This window comes from Anabrus simplex, chromosome 2 (assembly GCF_040414725.1).
Source record: "Anabrus simplex isolate iqAnaSimp1 chromosome 2, ASM4041472v1, whole genome shotgun sequence".
Taxonomy (NCBI): Eukaryota; Metazoa; Arthropoda; class Insecta; order Orthoptera; family Tettigoniidae; genus Anabrus; species Anabrus simplex.
Window position 1 is genome coordinate 663,998,540 of NC_090266.1, and position 19,364 is coordinate 664,017,903.

A 19,364-nucleotide genomic window follows, 5' to 3' on the forward strand; every position below is an offset into this window, starting at 1 on the left:
ATATTGTCTTTGTGGATGTGGTACCTGAACCGTCCCATGTGTAGTGGTGAATACCCTCATGCTTGAACAGTGTATTTGTACTTGCTAATCCTATAATAGCACAGAAGTCCAGTCATTGTTTATCATTCCTATTAGCTTCCATATCTTCCCCATATTTACCCATCACCTTGTCATTTCGTTCAATTCTCTTTGCAACTCCTGCATTGAAATCGTCCATTAGCACTATCCTATCCTTGCTGTTGACACTGATTACATTGTCTCTCAGTGCTTCATGAAACTTAATCAACTTAATTCTAGTCTGTACCCTCACATGGTCGCCCATTTACATTCCTGACAAACTATCTTTCATGCAGTAATATTCCTGGTGATCAGTCCTACCCCTTTTTAACACGTGTTGGGAACACTTTAAATCTATATCTCCCTCGTTATCTCCCCTTACTCGAATATCATTAACTGTAAACACATCCAGACGTATCCTCCATGCTGATTCTGGCAGTTCTGCTTCCTTTCATCCATATGCCCCATTAATATTGATAGCTCCCCAATGAATTCCATTTTCATTCGCCAAGTTGTTCCCAAGTAGTTCCTCGCCTGTCAAATGGAAGCAGGACTCCATTACTCGATTAGGTCCGAGGGTTGCTTAAAATATTCCGAACTTGGTAAATTCTGTGAAGCAGGATGCATCTCCAGCTACACACAGTCCCAGTGAGAATCTCACCTCTGTTGGGTTTGGGACCATCGGTGGATTGTGTAGTCCTAGTTACCTGACCACAAGGAAGGCCTTATCTCAGAATATGTTCAAGATGCCCACAACTTCTCTTCCATAGCAACTGGTATCCTGACTTTCAGGACTACTTACTTGGCCACTGAGCCTTTGCCCATGGTTCATGAACTAGGATGCGACTGCGGTAACCCTCACCACATACCATACATGATGATTCAGTTTTATAATATCAGTGAAATGTCAGTATGATGTAAAAATTACTCTCGTTTTGGGTTAGTGTGTGTAACCTCATCTTGTGTGCCTGTGAGATAGAGGCATTTGAAAACACCAGAAAGCTCATGCACAGGTATTTGTCTGGGTTTTTTTCCAACGAAAGCCGGAAGAGAAACAAAGTTGTTCCCTGCCCCTGTGCTAACATGCCGGATATCTTTGTTAAATTCAGCCCTAGAGGATCAGCGCTGATTTAGACAATTCCAACATAGCTGTGCAATATTTTTCATTTTTGTCAACAAATTAGCAGAAAGTGATCTCGTGTAAAGCTGTATTTGTCAAAGGAGGCAATTTCCTAAACATTGATGATTTTATGCCTTTCATTCCATACCCTACTGAATTGGAGTGAGGGGGATATATCCTCAATGATACTGTAGTTTCATAACTATGAGTTTCACTAAAATGGGAGAAGTTAACACAGTGGGTTATTTTCCTGTCCAGCTTATACATAAAGATTGATGATGAAAATGTAATTTGCTTATGGGATGGCAGAATATTTGACTCCGGAAAAACTTCATGTGATGGTTTTGAGGAAGGGGAATCCATACATGATTTTGATGGTTGTTTTTTTGTGTTGGATTTCCAATTTATTAACAATCTTTCCTACATCTTACCCAAATGAAGCTTATGTGTGTTAGATGTGAGTGGATCATTGCATAATATATACACTTCAGTTGTTGGTGAGAGAAATTACTGTATCTTAATCTGTGCATTATTCCTATCAAAGGTGTAATTTTGCTGACTGTATAATCAATATGGTTTTTCCAGAAAAGTGTTGAGTCTAATACTATACCAAGATAGATAGCTGAGTTGACTCTCTATTACTTGGTTCTTCGGGGTAACAGTGTTAACTGCTGTGGTTTTATGGGCTGTTTTATGAAAGATTCAGTATTTTGTTTTAGTCACATTTATGATCGATCATTTTTTGAGATGTAGCTGATAGCGTCACTGATGCAGTGATGGTGTTCAGGGCAATCAATGATGGAAGAAAGTTGGAGAGATTAAGAAACTGGCAGAAAAAATGTGGTAAAACTTGAAAAGCCATTGAAATATAATCCAGCATGCAATGTATTTCATGCAAGACTATAATTGCACTACAAATACAATTTTCTGTTATGTTTATGTACTGTACTGTACTGTATGCACTATATGATCCTTCCGTTGCCATCCATATGATGTTCCGATTTCGTAAATTAAATTTAATCTGTATATGAAGTGATATTGGTTATTCATTGGTTGTTGAAATAAAAAACAAGTGAGGTGAAATATTCACTTAACTAAACTAATAAGGGATAAGGTAATGTTTATTTCTTTCATTGATTCTTTATTTTACGAATTGTATTGTATTTTTTTTATAATTTAGTATAGATTTGTTTTTTCAGAGGTGCTGTAGCCATAGACGGACGTATAGAACCTGGTGACATGATATTGCAAGTTAATGATATTAACTTTGAAAACATGTCTAATGATGAGGCTGTTAGGGTGTTGCGTGAAGTTGTTCAAAAGCCAGGGTGAGTATTGTTCTTTTAATAATATCTTAACTTTGAATGTCAAGCACCTCCCTTTTTCCAGTCACCTAATTTCCAAGATACTTGCACCTATTTCTTTATGGATCCCACATGAATTTGTTTGGTTCTGTTCCTGCCCTGTACACTTACTGAGACAAATATGATCCACCGAAGAATCTCTTAGAACAAGGACTGCCAAAAGGATGGTGCACTTTATCGGGGTATATCTTGCCTACTTAATACATGTGCGGTAGGTTTATCTGCATTTGCCCAAAGAAAGGGTGTACCTCTATATTTCTAGAATGAGTTTATACAGTAACTCTTTGGGGTCTAATTGATTTCCCACCTGCATCCTGCACAGGTCCAATTTGACATTAGGCAAGTATGGCAAGGAAATACTTAAGTAAAAAAGCTGAATTTTTACATTAATAATATAAACTGAAAATTTATTTATTATCAGTCATGTTAACCACATTATCAGCGATTTTTTTTTCAAAGTATGGTACTTCTGGAAACATTCGTTCGGGTGTAGTTCTGGGTTCCCTGGACAGGTCTGGCAAAAAATGATGTCTCCTTTCTGCCTCCTTTCGCTTTCCTGTCTGAACACACGGCACAGTCCTTGTTTTTTTTGTCCTCCGAGCATCTATGATGTGTAGCTTCCCATTCAGTTGAAATTCTTTGTCACAGCTCCTCTGGCCACGCTTATGGGTATTATTGTTTCTAACGTCCCCAACGAGCCCCATAATAACTCGGTCCCTGAAAGTCTTGTGATTCACTTCGGGCTTATTTTCTGCCTTATGTTGCAAATTATATAGGTGAAAACTGTTCACCAAAGCTACCTCCAACACCCAGAAGTACAATTTCCTCCACCACTTCAGGCTTTTCACTACAATGAGCGGTAGTGATCAGCACGATCGACCCCCCCCCCCCCCCTCCCATTTTCGCTGTGTAATCTACAATGGCAACAGGCTTCAAAATTCTTTCTTCTCCTTGCCCATTCTGGTTGTGTCTACCTACCTCCACCATTGCTTGGTTGTGCCATGTACTAAGAACTGGCACAGTGAGCATGTCTTTCCATGAAAATACCATGAAGAGTACAGATTTTATGCTTCTTCAGATTTAGTCTCCTATCTTTCAGCTGAGGTGGTAGTCACTTCTGATTCAATAGCACAGTCCCAGTTAGGCGAATTTTCCTTTTCAGCAGTTCTCTTGCCAGCATAAAATCGGTCAGTAAATAAAGGATAACCTACAGCTTGAATAACTTGAAGTACATCTGTCACTAGCTGTAAAACTATTCTACTGCCAAATGTCAAACTGGAGAAAAGTACATTTAGCGTAGTGAACGTGCCAAAGTAAGGAATCGTGGACAAAACGTACCCATTCAATTCATCAGCAATAAAATAACATATATCCTAATCCCCCACTTGGTTGGTTTTTGTAGATTATACATTTTGAAAAGGACACGTCCTCCGAAGCTTACAGTCTGTTCGTCAACTGACAGATACCGACTTGGCCTGTAAAATTCCAAGAATGACTTTCCTGCACATTTTAAGACACTTCTAACATTACTCATTCTTGTAACCATTATTGATGCACTTGATTGTGGAGGGGGAGAAAGATGAAAGCCGCAGAATATCTGATGAAGTCGTTTCCGAGAAAATATATGCTTACAGAAGGTCGATGAATAGAGCCACAAGTCTGAAAAATGTTCGTTTAGAGTTTTCCTTTTTGTACGTGCCCTATTCAGAGGAACACCATGAAATGCCATCATTTCAGCGATTGTAACATCGACCCAGTCCCATCATATCGAGTGTTGCTGCAACGGTGTACATTTGTTAATACCTTCTCTTACATACTTGTTCTTCTCCTCACATATTTGGGAGAACAGTGAAACCGGGAACAGCAACAATAAGAAATCAAAAGGAGTTACTGGCTTCTTTCCTGTAGTAGGAGGCATGTATTCCATAACACTGTTGTGAGAATACTCTGAAAAACCACGGTCACCTTCTTCATAAACATTCCATTCATCACCCCCTACATCACCGCTTTTGCCAGTCTCCTCCACCTCAATTTCCTCCTCCTTACTCAAAATATTCTCAAATTCGGGAACACTAATATCACCATCAGAATCCGTCAACAGTCAATATCGCCACTGTCAGGTAACTGTTCATAAGTATGATCAGGGTCCATGCCATGGCTGGTGGACGCCATGTTAACTAAAGTAAACACAGCAGTGACAGTGAGGAACTACCTCCAAAGGAAATATAATTTAGCTTAAAGGAATGAAAAGCTGATGGCAGTAGGCAACAGAGAAATGCCAAGGCTGTATACTGCGTAAAGCTCGGCGCCATTTCTGCTCCAGCATATGAAATATATAACCTTTAAATTGTGTCGGACTAGGTCCGACGAGGACTGGAACAGAACTGAGTCCATCATTGGACCCCAAAGGGTTAATGCTCCTTGTCACAATACTAACATAATGTAGAACAAATAATGTGTATTGCCAAAGTGAGTATTGAACAAATATATATCTAAAAATATCTTTAAGTATTTTATTATGATACACCTAGGCACAGGATGAGATGTACGTTGTTTGATACTGATTCTTCTGTAAAAGTATCTGTCTGCCCAGTTTAGTATTAGAAAGTGTACATCAGCATTGACTTTCAGTCCTTTTGACCTTTTGAGGCAAAATTGTTTGGAGAAATGTATATCGAGTGATCGTATGTATCTCTGAAAAATTATGAAGTATGCAAGAGGATGAAATGTAAACCAGAAATTTGTCTTTTATAATTTAGTGATTCAGGAGAGAAGTGCAAAACCAGCATGTCTTTTTCTTGCACGTTCTCCTAATTTAGAAACTTTTAAATATCAGATTGGCAAATTCTTGATTCCATTCTTGAAGCAAGAGCGGGTGTGTGTTTTGCAGCCATTTGGGCACGAGTTCCTCTACTCCCACGCTCCCACATTGTCCGTTATTGCTTTTGCCTCCCCCCCCCACCCCCCCTTCCTCCAGCGTATTTTTGAGTGGTCTAAATGAATAACAATCTCAGGGCGACAAACCTGGGCTGTTAGGATGGTTTTCTTATGGTTTCCAGTGTATTTCTTACAGCTTATTGCACATTAAAGCAGCAGTGTGGGGCTTTGCGTTATCATGGACAAAAATGACATCTCTGATTGGTTGCCAATGTTGTCTGCTGCAATAGGCAGCTTAGGCAGCTTTTGCATTGTCCAGAAGTGGTCAGTGTTCACTATTCTTTGTTCATGGAGGAAAGAAACGGAAAACGTGCCATGGAGTCGCAAGAAACCGTCGTGAGGACCTTCCAGCTGTCGAGCGCAATTTGACCTTTGCTGACGGTGCTTCCTCTCTTTTGTGCCTCTTTGTGCTCGCCTGTGTGGATGCAGGGTATATAGTGATGGATACTAGTTTTATTGCAGATGACAGTTCAGCACAAAACATCCTGTACTACCTTGCAGCAAGTCAGGAACTTCTGGAAAATTTCCAGACGAGTATGTTTTTTGATGCAGTTTTGGAAAACTGTATGGGGTCATCTGCTTCATTAAGGTTATGTAAGGCACAAATGTCTTGTTCTGTGATACGTGTCCCGGACCATTGTTGCTGTTGTTCTTTCTTCACTGCTTCCCATTCTGACAATCTTTTTATGCCAATTGGACTCCCTTGAAAGGGTTTGCTCACCAAACTGAGCCCTCAGTCTTCTCAGAATTTCATCATGTTTGATGCCTTCTGTGGTGAGGAACTTGATGTATTGCACAAGGGACGGATGTACTTCTTGCTCTCTGATTTCGCTAGTGAAGACAGGAAAGTCTCACCATGTGTCAGGTGAGGAATTGACTTCACGTGTCCCCACCACTTGCCACTCGAGGGCACAAGCTGGTCCCCTCATTACTTCAGTTGCCAGGTGAAAATTCTGGTTTATAAATGATCCACATCCATATATACGTCTCTGTACTAAAGGATAGTAGACTATAAAATTAAATTCATAAGCTCTTACTATTTAGATACATAATCATAGTCAGAGGTACAAATGTCAATAGAGACGACTGCCGCGTAAGTGTGAGCACAGCATGGCTAACTTTCTAATGAGGCAATAATATCAAACATTACGGGAAAATATATTTCTGTGTGTTTGATGTGGCAGTGTTGTTCATCATATTCTGAATCCTGGCAAGAAGAGGGTTAGGTTTTTCATTTTCAAGGTTGATTTTCCAGAGCAAATTTTGGAGGGTGTCGTCATAAAAAATAATAATAAAAAAACGCAAGAGAAAGAACTGTGGTGAATCCCATTATGAATGTAAGGCAGCATTGCATCCGGATGACTTTCATGATCTCTCATGCTTTGATCAATAATTGTTGAAAGTAGATCATGAATTTCTTGAGTTAAGTTCTATTTTACTAAATAAATCAGTCTTCAAATCAAAATGCTTTATTTGCAACTGAGGTCTCTACCTCAGTGGCAAATGATACACAGAAATAAATCATTCTCAAAAACTACATTTTAAGTAAAAAAGAGAAGACATTTTTCCTAAATTACAGTATTATACAATTAACATTAACATTTTTTCTATTAAACACACAGCTCATCCTTTATAAATTTATATTATTTACAAAATTCTACTCATAACTTCTGCACTTACACACATTAATCAACATACAGTATGTGGAATCACTTCAAAAAATACTATACAATATTGCTATAATATCAAATGTACATTGCCTTTTTTTAACCCTTTTTGGTCCCTGACATGCATAACAACCTGCTGCGCCTTAACCAGAGCCCCTTTCGCCACTGCTTTTCAGAGTTCCTGAAGGTCCTTCACAGCTACCGTAGCAGACCCAGGGTCCTCAAAGTCAGCACTGTACTTCACTCCTACAGGCAGTCCCCTACTTCAGCTGTCCAGTCTCCATAGAAAACGGGATGAAATTAATTTATTCACAAAAATTTATTACAATAACCTACACAGGTCGAATGCCCTCTAACATTTCTTTCTCTGTTGCTGCTTATTCTTTTCTTGAATATCTGTACAGATTTTGGAAGAGGATCAAACACTTCCCCAGGTAAACTATTCCACTCATTCACACCCTTCCCAATGAATGAAAATTTACCCCAATCATTTCTGTTAAAATCCCGTCTCATTTTATACTTGTGATCAGCCCTGCCGATATAATTATTTACCAACGGAAGCCTCTCACGGATTTCTCCCCATACTTCCTCTCCTGTATATGCTCTATATAATCCTATAAGTCTAGTTTTCTCCCTTCTCTTACTTAAAGCTTCCCACCCAAGTTTCTGTCTAGTTTTCTCCCTTCTCTTAAAGCTTCCCACCCAAGTTTCTGTAACATTTCTGATACACTACTTTTTCTCCTGAAATCTCCCATTACAAATCTTGCTGCTTTCCTCTGCACACAATCTACAGTAGAACCTCGATAATTCGAAATCGGTTAATTCAAAATCTCGCCTAATTCGAAGCAGCTCTCGTTCCCGAAAACATGAGATACAGTTTTGCATGTTATTTAAATTGTTTAATTCGAAATACGGATAATTGGTAATTCGAAGTACAATGTCTGCCCCATTACCGAAATTCAGACTTTTAATTCGAAACTGCTTTTAATTTTAAAACAATAGTATGTTACAGAGTAATTTCAACTCTAAATTTATCCGCTCCGCGTTCCGGAACGTGGAAGGGTAGCTTTCCGCACTTACACTCACTCCGGTGGGTCTACAATGCGCTTCATGATTGGTAAGTTGAATGAAATCGGAATTTTTTTTGTATTCAACCTTTTAAGGAATGCCGTAATATCACGCAACAGGCAGTGTGCGGAAAAACAGAATCCGCGAACACTGGTGATGCTGACAGTTGACGAAAAAACGTAGCTCATATAATAAATTCGTAGGCACCGAACAATATTGTCGCTGCCGGTGAAACTGCATTGCTTTATTTTAATGCAAGCCCAAACGGTCTTATGGTTTTAAATGGGCCATAGTAGTGCGTTGCAATGCACATGTGATGGAAGCGAGAAACTTTATCCCCTCGTCATAGGAAAGTTCAATAAACCACAATGTTTTAAGAGCGTCGGGCACTTTCCATGCCAGTACAAAGCATCTAAAAATGCAAACAGTACAGAAAAAAGAAAATGCATTTGCACAAGGGGACCGGCATAATTTATCCTCGTCTTTGAATTGTGTGATTTTTTTTCTTTCGTTGCGTGAGGTTATGTTTGTCAGTGATTTATCCAAGTGCATTATTTGAACACTGTAAATGCACCTTGTTGGATACATTTCGGAAGTAGTTTTTTCCAAGGCATTTGAAAGGTTTAAACTGTGAATCGAGGTGATTGCATGTATTAATGGGTCTTAGAATACTTCGTGACGCGGCAAGTGTTTACATTTATGAAGTACGAGAGAGGTGCCATGGCGGGAAATCGTACAAGGGTAGAGTCATAGAAAAGTTCGATTTTAAGGGCATCGGGTACTTCCTTTGTAAATACAAGGCATCTACAATGCATACAGTATGGTAATCCAATTAATAAAGCACTTGCACATAGGAGCCAGCATAGACTTCTCGTCTTTGAATCGTGCTGGTTTTTTTTTTTTTTCCCCCTTTCTTTCGTTGCGTCAGGTTATGTTTGCCAGTGAGATATCAGAGTGAATTACTTGAATACTGTAAATGCACCTTCTTGGAGTTCTTTTTTCATGGCATTTGAAGGGTATAAACTGTTGTGAATCAAGGTTAACTGCATGCAGTAACGGGCCATAGAATATTTTGTAACGCGGCAAGGGTTGGTACTTCTGAATTGAGAATTAGCAGTTAATTCGAAATCACGTAATTCGAAGTCCGATTTTTGAGTCCCAACAACTTCGAATTAACGAGGTTTTAGTGTATTTCTTTTATTAGGTATTCCTGATGAGGATCCCAAACACTGTTTGCATATTCCAATAATGGATGAACCATATTTAAGTAACTTTTCTCTTTTAATTCTTTGTTGCATGCTTTAAGTAGCCTCATTATGACATGTAATGATCTGTATGCTTTCCCAACAATGTTATCAACATGACCCTTCCAATGCAAATTACTTTCAAATCTCACACGTAAGTATTTGCACTTGCCAACTTTTGGGACAATTACCTCATCCAAAGTATATTTAAATTCAGTTTGTAAGCTTCTGTTTGTAAATGTTGTGACAATTGATTTGCCTCCATTAATCTTCATTAATCTTCAACCAGTTGTTGGATACTGTCAATGTCCATTTGTAATTCTGTACAATCCTCTGTTATTTATTTCCCTATAAACAATTATATCTTCTGCATACAATCGTATTTTTCATGTTATATTGTTCTTCCTTTGATACACGATTTCCTACTTGGACTTTTTGATCCCTTGAATTTAGAAATGTTCTTATCCAACATATAACCGTTATGTCCAATCCTATTCCGTCCAGTTTCTTTAATAATATTCCCTGTTCCACTCTGTCAAAAGCCTTTGAAAAGTCTGTAGCTATGCAATCCAACTGGCCTCCCGAATCCATTTGATCTGGTATGTCCTGCTGAAATCCCACCAGTTGTGCGTGATAAAAAAATTTCTTTTTAAATCCATACTGGCTCCTCATCAACAATTATCTTCACATACCCCTCTAATATATTTTGCTATTAAACTCTCCAGTATTTTACAAACTATACTGGTCAGACTGACTGGTCTATAGTTCTCAGGTTTCCTTTTATCACCCTTTCCTTTATAAATTGGTATTAGTATAGATTCCTTCCATTCCTTTGGAATTTATTATTTATTTATGATATAGTCAAAGAGAAATTTTAAATAAGCTGGTAGGTACCACCCCATTGTCTTTGATACCTCCCCAGTAATTTGATCACTCCCTGCTCCTTTTTCTTGCTGAAGCAGTTGGATTTCTCTGAAAATATCCCCATTTGTGAATGAGAAGTTTCTTGTTTCCTTATGTGTGTCTCCCTTTCTGTCTTCTGTTTTGGTTTCCAACTCATGACAATCTTCTACTGAATCTATGAATTCCGTACTAAATAGATTTGGTTTCTCATTATCTGTAAAAAAAGAAAAGTTCACTCCCTTCTCCCACCATTTGAATTCCATTTCCCTTTCTATTCCTAATATATGAATACAGCTTTTTCCATTTCCCTTTATGATCATTACCCTCGTGGAGTAGTACCATTCATGTACAGTTGAACCTTGATTCTCCATCTTTGGAGGGACCACGGAAAAAAAAACGTACAACATGGGAAAACGGAAAATCCGAGAACAAATGAACCATCAACAATTTGGTTAAACATCACAAAAATAAAATATGTATACTTATGATCTTACAAACACCCCTAAACCAACCCAAACCAAACTACAGCTCCAATGGGCCTTCCGCCTACCAAGTGACCGCTGCTCGGTCCGAAGACCTGCAGATTACGAGGTGACGCATGGTCTGTGCGACATCCTGTCGGCCGTTATTCCTGGCTCTCTAGACTGGGGTCGCTATCTCATCATTAAACAGCTCTTCAATTGAAGGTAATCGTAGAATGAGTGAACCTGCAACCAGCACTCGTATCCAGGTGAAAATGCCTGACCTGGCCGGGAATCGAACCCGGGCCCTCCAGGTGAAAGGCAGGCATGTTAGACCGCGGGGCTGACTTCAAACGTTAATTACCTGTACGCGACTTAAAAATCTCAGAACTTTACATTCATTTTTACCAGGAAAACTTAGTCAGTTTCCTCTGAAAACTTATTTCAGTTTAGCAACTTTGATCTCTCTTCGAAATATCCCGTAATGCCAAGCCAAACAACAATAGACTACAATTCTCTAATCTAATAAAATAAAGGACATTAGATACAAAAGTGCCCAACATGATAGCTAAATCCCTTTTTTTTAAATCTTCCATTGTAATTTGGTCACCGGTATACTGTTCGTAGTCAGTTTATGGAAATCTTGTACCGCGTAAATCAGGCCTACATCGACTTTTAAAGGTTACATTGAACTTGAGAATATGGTTTTGAATGCAAGTACTGATCCTCAAGTTCTCGAATGCATTATATTCAATTCTGCCCGTCACTAATCACAATCAAATTGGAAAGAGAAAAAGTATCATTAACACTTCCGAAATTATGGTTATTCACGACCTTGAGTTCAGCTGGAAACACACTCGCTGTACAAGTCGGTATGACTGCGAAAGGATACAACGTTTCTAAATGTAATGTGCGCAAATAAAACGACTCCAGTTTTTATATTATTTTAACACAAAAACGTGAAATTCCCGGTCTTATATTAGGACCCAAACAGTAAAAGGCAATCCCAAAGCCTCCCATGGCTTTATGTAGGTATCTAATGTGCAACATCCGTCTTCAAGTAGAGCTGTCGAAATGCGCTTGTGTCTCCTTCCAGTTAATGTGGACACTCTGCTTTATGATTTCCGAGGATTCTCTAAACAATACCACCTGAATGCAATGCTAAGATGGTCCCTTATGCAAATTCACCGCCGATTGCTTTTCCAGTGCAGTACAGTACAGTACTTCCTCAAATTACTACAATGACGTGACGTTAACATCAAGATCCCTAAGTATGCCGTAGCCGTCCTTTCTTGAGATACAGTTTCTAGAAAAGTGCGTGATCGAGGATTTAGCGTTGATGGGACTGAAATTTCTGTGCGGTTGATCCGGAAAATCGTTTCTTCGAGGAATTGATAATGCAGGATTTTTACAACGTAATTTAATTAGGATGCTCACGGGATCACATAATTTTAACGAATAATAAAGGAAAACATAGTTCCGGGAACATGTAATAGAGGTTCATCTGTAATTCTCTTTTGCTTCCTTTTTCACTCTGTTTCCTTATTAGCTGTTTTCTAGTTTCTCTATTCTCCCTACCCACTTTGATTTTCCTCTTTACTATTCTACATTTTCTTTTTAATTTTCTTATTTCCCTTGTATAATAAACAGGTTCTGAAGTCATTTTACACTTCTTAAACAGGTACAAATCTCCTATCTCCTTCCCAAATGATTCCTTTAAAGTTTGCGCAAAGTGTATCCACATTACTCCCTTCACTTATCCAACAACTGAATTGTGATTTAAGGTAAGTCCCATATTCATCAACTTTAGTTTTTCTGTAAAATTTCTCGTGGTCACCTGTTCCTTCAGTTACCTTGGTTTTATCAACAATTTCCCATGGTTTAACCAAGAATACATCTAGTAAGTTACCGAGTCTAGTTGGTGCTTGTACTACTTGTGTAAATCCTCCCTCCCAAATTAATTTATTTGCCAGTGTCTGTTCATGGGCTTCACTTGCAGCTTCATTCCATTCCATTCAACTTCAGGCAAAGTTTAGATTTCTCCCAATTATTACCATACCATTATTATTGTTTTCATGAGTATAATCTATTAGTTTCTCAAATATTTCTATGTCTCTTTCCTTTGTTCCAGGCCTATATGTTCCTATAATTCCCACCTGCTCCATATTATTACAAACTAATTTTATCCCTAATATTTCATCCCTTTCATCAGTAAACCCTTCATCTGAGCAGTAAGTTTCCTTCACCAGAATAAATACCCCTCCTCCCATTTTTTCTCCTCGGTCTCTGTGATAGACTGTATACTCTTCTGGAAATATTTGTCTATTACCCACCCCTTCTCTCAACCATGATTCCACTCCTATCACCACATCAATCTCATAAGATTCCATCAATGTACCAACTTTTAATTGCTTATTTACTACACTCTGACAGTTTACCAAGAGAAATCTCGGACCCCCTTCCTCTCTTTCCAACAATTTACTATGATTAAGATCCTGTTGACCCTCTGCCATACTGGAATTTTCTTTATTATCCAAATGATCATCAAGAGAATTTAAACTATGTTCCTTTACTGTTGTTTTACTTATGGGCTGGGGCTCTATGATGCATTTCCTTGAGTTGTTAATTGATAAATATTTACCTACATCCTTGGATGTCTTTACCTCTTTCCTTAAAAAAAAAAAAAGTTTCCTGTGGGGTTATCTCTAAATTTGATCACCCATCGATCTAGCAACGTTGGTTTTCCCCCTTTCTGATTATTATTCTCTCTAATTCTCAGCAGTATATTCAAATTCTCAGTCAACTTTCCTAACCTGTCACAACCTGATTTTTCCCATGGCTGTTCATGTGAAGACCATGTCTTCTAAAATGATGCATAGATAACCTCTCACTTTAAGAATTAATTGCTATTCTTTCCCTGTTTACAATTTCAGATGCATTAACTAATCCTACCATATGTTTGTTAGCTCTTTCAATAACAGGATTTAAGTTAGGCATATCATGTCTGTGTGGTATAGCATGCAAAATTATGGTCTGATTCCTCAGCAATTACATTTTCATTTAGGCCTACATCATTTGTTCCCCCCATTATCACTAGCACATCTTTCTCTCCTATGTTCTCTGTCTTACTTTCAATGTTTTTCACAATTTCCCTTAAAGGTAAATTCAGTTTAATAATACTTTGCACTTCATTACCTGGGCCTAATTTGGAATGAAGAATTCCATTACTTTCCCGACCGTGACTCGCCGATCAGCAAGATCTCTCTCATCAGGGTTGTATTCCTTGCTCCATTTGGTGGCTCCTTTTGTTAGTGCTTTTTCCATCCTTTCTTTGTCGAAGTCATCATAGTTGTCCCAGTTGTCTTCTCCTCTAAAATGAATTGTTCAGTATTTGTTTCAATAAGGACCACAAATCTGTTCAAAAGTTTAAGTGGATTTGAGTCCAATGTAGCTTAACCTAGGGCTAAATTTGGTCTCCGTACGAAGTTCACTAACCTGTTGTGTAGGATCGTCGTTCATTGCATTCAGTCGAACGATTTCCACTTGTGCAGCATTCAAGTCCTCTTCCTTTACCTTGATTATCGCTGCTTTATTTACACAGTCCAATTGCAATTCGTCACACGCCGTACTCGCCATCTACAGCATCCAACATGTCGTCTGATATCTCATTCACAAAATGTTTACAAATCTATGCGTTGCTATTTACACTATCATGTCTACTGAAATTCCAAATGATACCGCTAGAACAAACTCTACACTGTACACCATTTGTCAGGCACTTTTTGTTCAAACCGCACTTATTTCCACTCATTTTACAAAAAGAATGAAGGACCAGCACACTCCCGTGTACACTTTTCTGCCGCCATTTTGGAGGCCATTTTGTCTTTGAACAGTTTCTTCTAGAAAAATGGCAATTCATTTGGGTTAACAATAACTTCATATCAGGAAATTATACACTGCTTGCCACAAAATTGTAGTAAAATTCATCATGCAGAAAGAATGTAACCCCATTGTTGCAGATGTGAGTTTGTGTTCATAACTTGAACTGTGTTATATATCATGTTCCAGCTACTCAATGACAACATTACAGAATCTGAATAGTGGAAACAGTCATTGTATAATCCTCTTCTAAGTAAACAGACCCCTACTTGATCTGATTCCAGTGTAATTAACCTGGTTTATTTTCCTATATTTTACTTGCTTTACTTAGTAGTGACTAACAGTCCTGTTCCCTGGCTGAATGTTCAGAGTAGTGCCTTCGGTTCAGAGGGTCTTTGGTTTGATTCTCAGCTGGGTTGGGAATTTTAGCAATGTCCAATTGAATTCGTCTGCTTGGGATTGGACTTCGTATTTGTCTTAACAAGTTCACACCTGCCATTTCCTGAGCCACTTCCATGCATGATGTTTTTAATGTTGGTATGCCATATGTGAAGGTGCACAGAATCAAACACATACCATTTTTATTATACATGAAACTGCAAAACAGTCCCACATCCAGTTACTACAGTCTTCAGAAGTACCGGTGCCTCTGGTGACAACCTCAAAGACATTACAGACCTACGGTCCTGCAAGTACACTAGTGCCTTTCAATACAGACATATGGCCAGTAGGCAGAATTATCGATTGGTCTTTGAATCCAATTTATAAATATCATTGTAGAATACCGTATTGGCATTGATTCAACTCTGGTTTGAAAGAAAATTCCTCTTTCCAATACTTAAATTTGCTAACCTACGAATTATTACATACATTTAGCTTAATATCTTGTCTGTATTAGTTTTGTTCCATTTTCGGAACATCTTCAGCTAAGACCAAAAGTGTACATTACGAAAATTGGAAAGGCATTCTGTGTTGATGATAGCGACGAAGCACCCTACTGTGCAGAGTACAGATGCCACGTCGGGAAATCAGCGGCCTTGGAGGGGTTCCCTCAACTTCAGGCACGGGTCGAAGTCACTCGTGCCTGGTGAGTACAGAGGATGTCCCAAGAACTACCAATGCCAACCTTTGCAATAAGAGGTTGACATTGTTAGTGGTGTGACATTGTATGTTGTCTTGCAACATGATAGGGCAATTGTCTTGCAGTAAACATGGATGTTTCTGCCAGATGCAGATATCGTTCCACAAATGAGCAATGTATGTATGTTCAGTCCGTCAGCGATTCCGCTGGTGGGATCCTCAACAGCTCTGCCATCAGCTGTCATAGATGGTCTAGGCATCACTGAAGAGGCGTACTAGGGAAATGAGTGAGGTAGTTTCCCGTTGCTTTCCTCACCGAGCTAGAGTTACTATAACATATCAGTCTGCCAAGCCCACTGAAATGCATACATCAACCGACCCTATGAGCAACATTTTCACACCATTCATGGCAGGGACTGGCTGCATAAGGAAGCCAAGGATAAGACAGAGACAGATCTATGAAAGTAACAAAATTGCTCTAGCCTATACCAGAAGACATATTGCACTGTAAACACTAGGTCCTGCCAGTAAAGGCTTAAATGAGCAATAGTAGTCGCTATTGACAGTTTGTCCCTCAGGCCCAGCGTGCATAAGAATAACACCTTCGTAATCTTATGCCACAATCAACATATGCTTCACCCGACTGGGTTCCTGTTGAAATTTCTGTGGACACTTTAATTAGGCTCGTGCTCATGTCTCATCAATGGGGTCATTACACTGCTGAAATGCATATCTTTCATTGCTGTGCCTGTCCAGGTGGATGCCAGCCATGTGCATACCAGTGCCACTTCTGTACGTCAGCAAGTTGATGTGGAACCCAATGGGACAATTTTCCTCATATTAAGACATTTCGTCAGTATGTGCCACACCATCTAATGACTCAGACCAGCCTCTTCGGACATTTCCCAGACAGTCCATCGATGGTCTATGGAAACGAGACCACTCACAATGTCCATCTGATCTTGAAAGATGGAGATTGTTAGCGGTGTGACAATGTGCGTTGTTTTGCAACACGATAGAGCAATTGTCTCACAGTAAACATGGATATTTCTGCCAGATGCAGATGTCGTTCCACAAATGAGCAATAGTAGTCACTGTTGACGGTTTGTCCCTCAAGCACAGCATGCATAAGAATAACACCTTCGTAGTTTTATGCCTCAATCAGCATATGCTTCAACCGACTGGGTTCCTGCCGCACAGCAACAACACTCCCAAGTGGATGCCCATCAAATACACACTACACATCAACAAAAGCGCCATCTGACCACTCCTATATCCTATTTGCATATGCCTCGTCTCCTGCGAGTGTCTGGACTAGAGCTAGAACAGATACAGCGCAACCATTTTATCGCAACCATTTCCGGAACACAACCGTTGTCGAATGAAACCATTGCAAGAAAATAGCAGTTTCAGTGGGGCTCTCCTGTTGCGTTCTTCACCAGCACCGAACAAGTGGCATTTCAAGTTTCACAACCGGTACGTATATAGAACTGCTGTCCGCAGTCGTTGCGTTTCTCGATACTGGGGTTTATCAATGTAACTCTCAGGCCAGGTAGGCCATTCCGGAGAACTGTCCTGAAGCTAAAGCACTTGATGTAACAGAGAGGCAAGAGCAATAATAGACAGTGCTGCCCCAGATTCAATGGCTTGAGTGTTGTAAGGTACAGTTAGTCGAGTAATTTTTGAGTTAGCCTTTGCCGTGACACTGGTATTTTCACGGCGTGAAGTGTTGTTAAGTCAGATTGGTCCCCGAGCGGTTTGGGAGATTAATTCTAAGGGCCCGGGAGATCCGCTGCGCGTGAGAGAATTGAAGTCCACAGCTTCCCTTATACCACTTTTAATTCCAGCCGTAGATAATATATACACTATTTACAAGTGCCTCCTCAACTTCAAATGATATGTGTATCGAAGACTTGGTGTGGTCGACTCTCAGTGGTATGTAATTCTGAGTCCAGATTCGAAGTCTTTGACGTTGTTGTTGTTGTTGTTGTTGTTGTTATTATTATTATTATTATATTATTATTATTATTTATTATTATTATTAATGGTAGACCTCAAAGCGCTGACAGGCAGAGCTTCCGCTCACAACTCCCGGTAGATTTGATCAAAAGACCCCGTCCAGGGTATGCCCCCTGGTTTTATACCTACTCCTCGTCACGCCTGTATTTCTGGAACAGAATCAAAGTTCTCCACCCTATGGAAACTGACTTCAGCCAATCAGAACCAAAACTCCCATTTTTGTTCAACATGTTTTTGTCCTTTCTAGAAGACAATCTAGCCACTGCTCAACCAAGCCATTTCTTCTAATTGCGCAACTATGCTGCCTTTCTACACTCAGTATACTTTAATATTTCAAGACCCTTATGTTTCATATTTTACATTGAATCTCTTTTCTAATATTATTCATATTATTTTGGCATCACTGCCATTACATAGGTATAAATATATTCTCATATTCTCCCCTTTAATATCTGCTCATGTCTGTGACACCATCCTGCTCCATTCCCGATCACAGGTTCGATCCTTGGAAGAGTGGTTGTCCTGAGTTCGAGACTGGGCGGACACGACACCTTGTTAATTATTCTAATTAAACTCCACTCAGCCATGAAATATAAAACTAATGAATCTTTAGATGCCGTAACATTAATCATTTAAAACTAATGCGAAAACACAATATGATTTTAAATCTGACTCTGTAATGACAGACACACTCACAAAGGCAATCATGAAGTTGAGAACCAACCTTTTACGAACAACTAAGAACGTAGGTATTAATCACTGCTTAATACTATCACTGTTTAAAGAAGGAAGGGAAATACAAGCATTATTCCACTTGTAGATCACAGAAAATACAGTAATTTAATATTATTTCTTTCGGAATATGTAAATTATGTTTATATTCAGATATACATTGTGTAATTTCTATGTTATGTAATTTATAGATTTTTTTTAAAAGACTTTCCATTGGGGAGTAGGTATGAAATTAACTAGTCTTTGTTACATCATTTAAATGTAAACAGATTGACAGTTCTCTCGTTCTCTGTGTAAACTATTAGTGAAGTTACCGGTACGCTATGTAACCAGCCAGATAATATTATTATTATTATTATTATTATTATTTTACAATCTAGTTTACATCACACCCATGCACATAATAGGTCTTATGGCGACGATGGGATAGGAAAGAGCTAGGAGTGGAAATGAAGCAAGTGTGGCCTTACTTAATGTACAGCACCAGCATTTGCCTGGTGTGAAAATAGAAAACCACAGAAAACCATCTTCAGGGCTGCCGACATTGGGGTTCGAACCCACTATCTCCCAAATGCAAGCTGATAGCTACGTGACCCGAGCCACTTGCTCGGTTAATAAAGTATATCACTACAATGCTGTCGACCAAACTACAGTAGAACCTCGATAATTCGAAATCAGTTAATTCAAAATCCCGCCTAATTCGAAGAAGCTCTCGTTCCCGGAAACATGAGATACAGTTTTACATGTTATTTCAATTGTTTAGTTCAAAATACGGATAATTCGTAATTCGAAGTACAGTGTCGGCCCCATTACCGAAATTCAACTTTTAATTC

General features: G+C 39.0%; 1 protein-coding gene across 2 annotated transcripts in view; it reads left to right on the top strand.

Annotated features, from left to right (window-relative positions):
• Positions 1 to 19,364, top strand: part of dsh (Segment polarity protein dishevelled) — a 357,971-nt gene that overhangs the window by 132,692 nt on the left and 205,915 nt on the right. For both annotated transcript variants that reach the window (XM_067141180.2, XM_067141181.2), the window contains one exon: positions 2,377 to 2,505. In XM_067141180.2, coding sequence (XP_066997281.1) covers positions 2,377 to 2,505 — 129 coding nt within the window. The remainder of the gene's footprint in view (positions 1 to 2,376; positions 2,506 to 19,364) is intronic.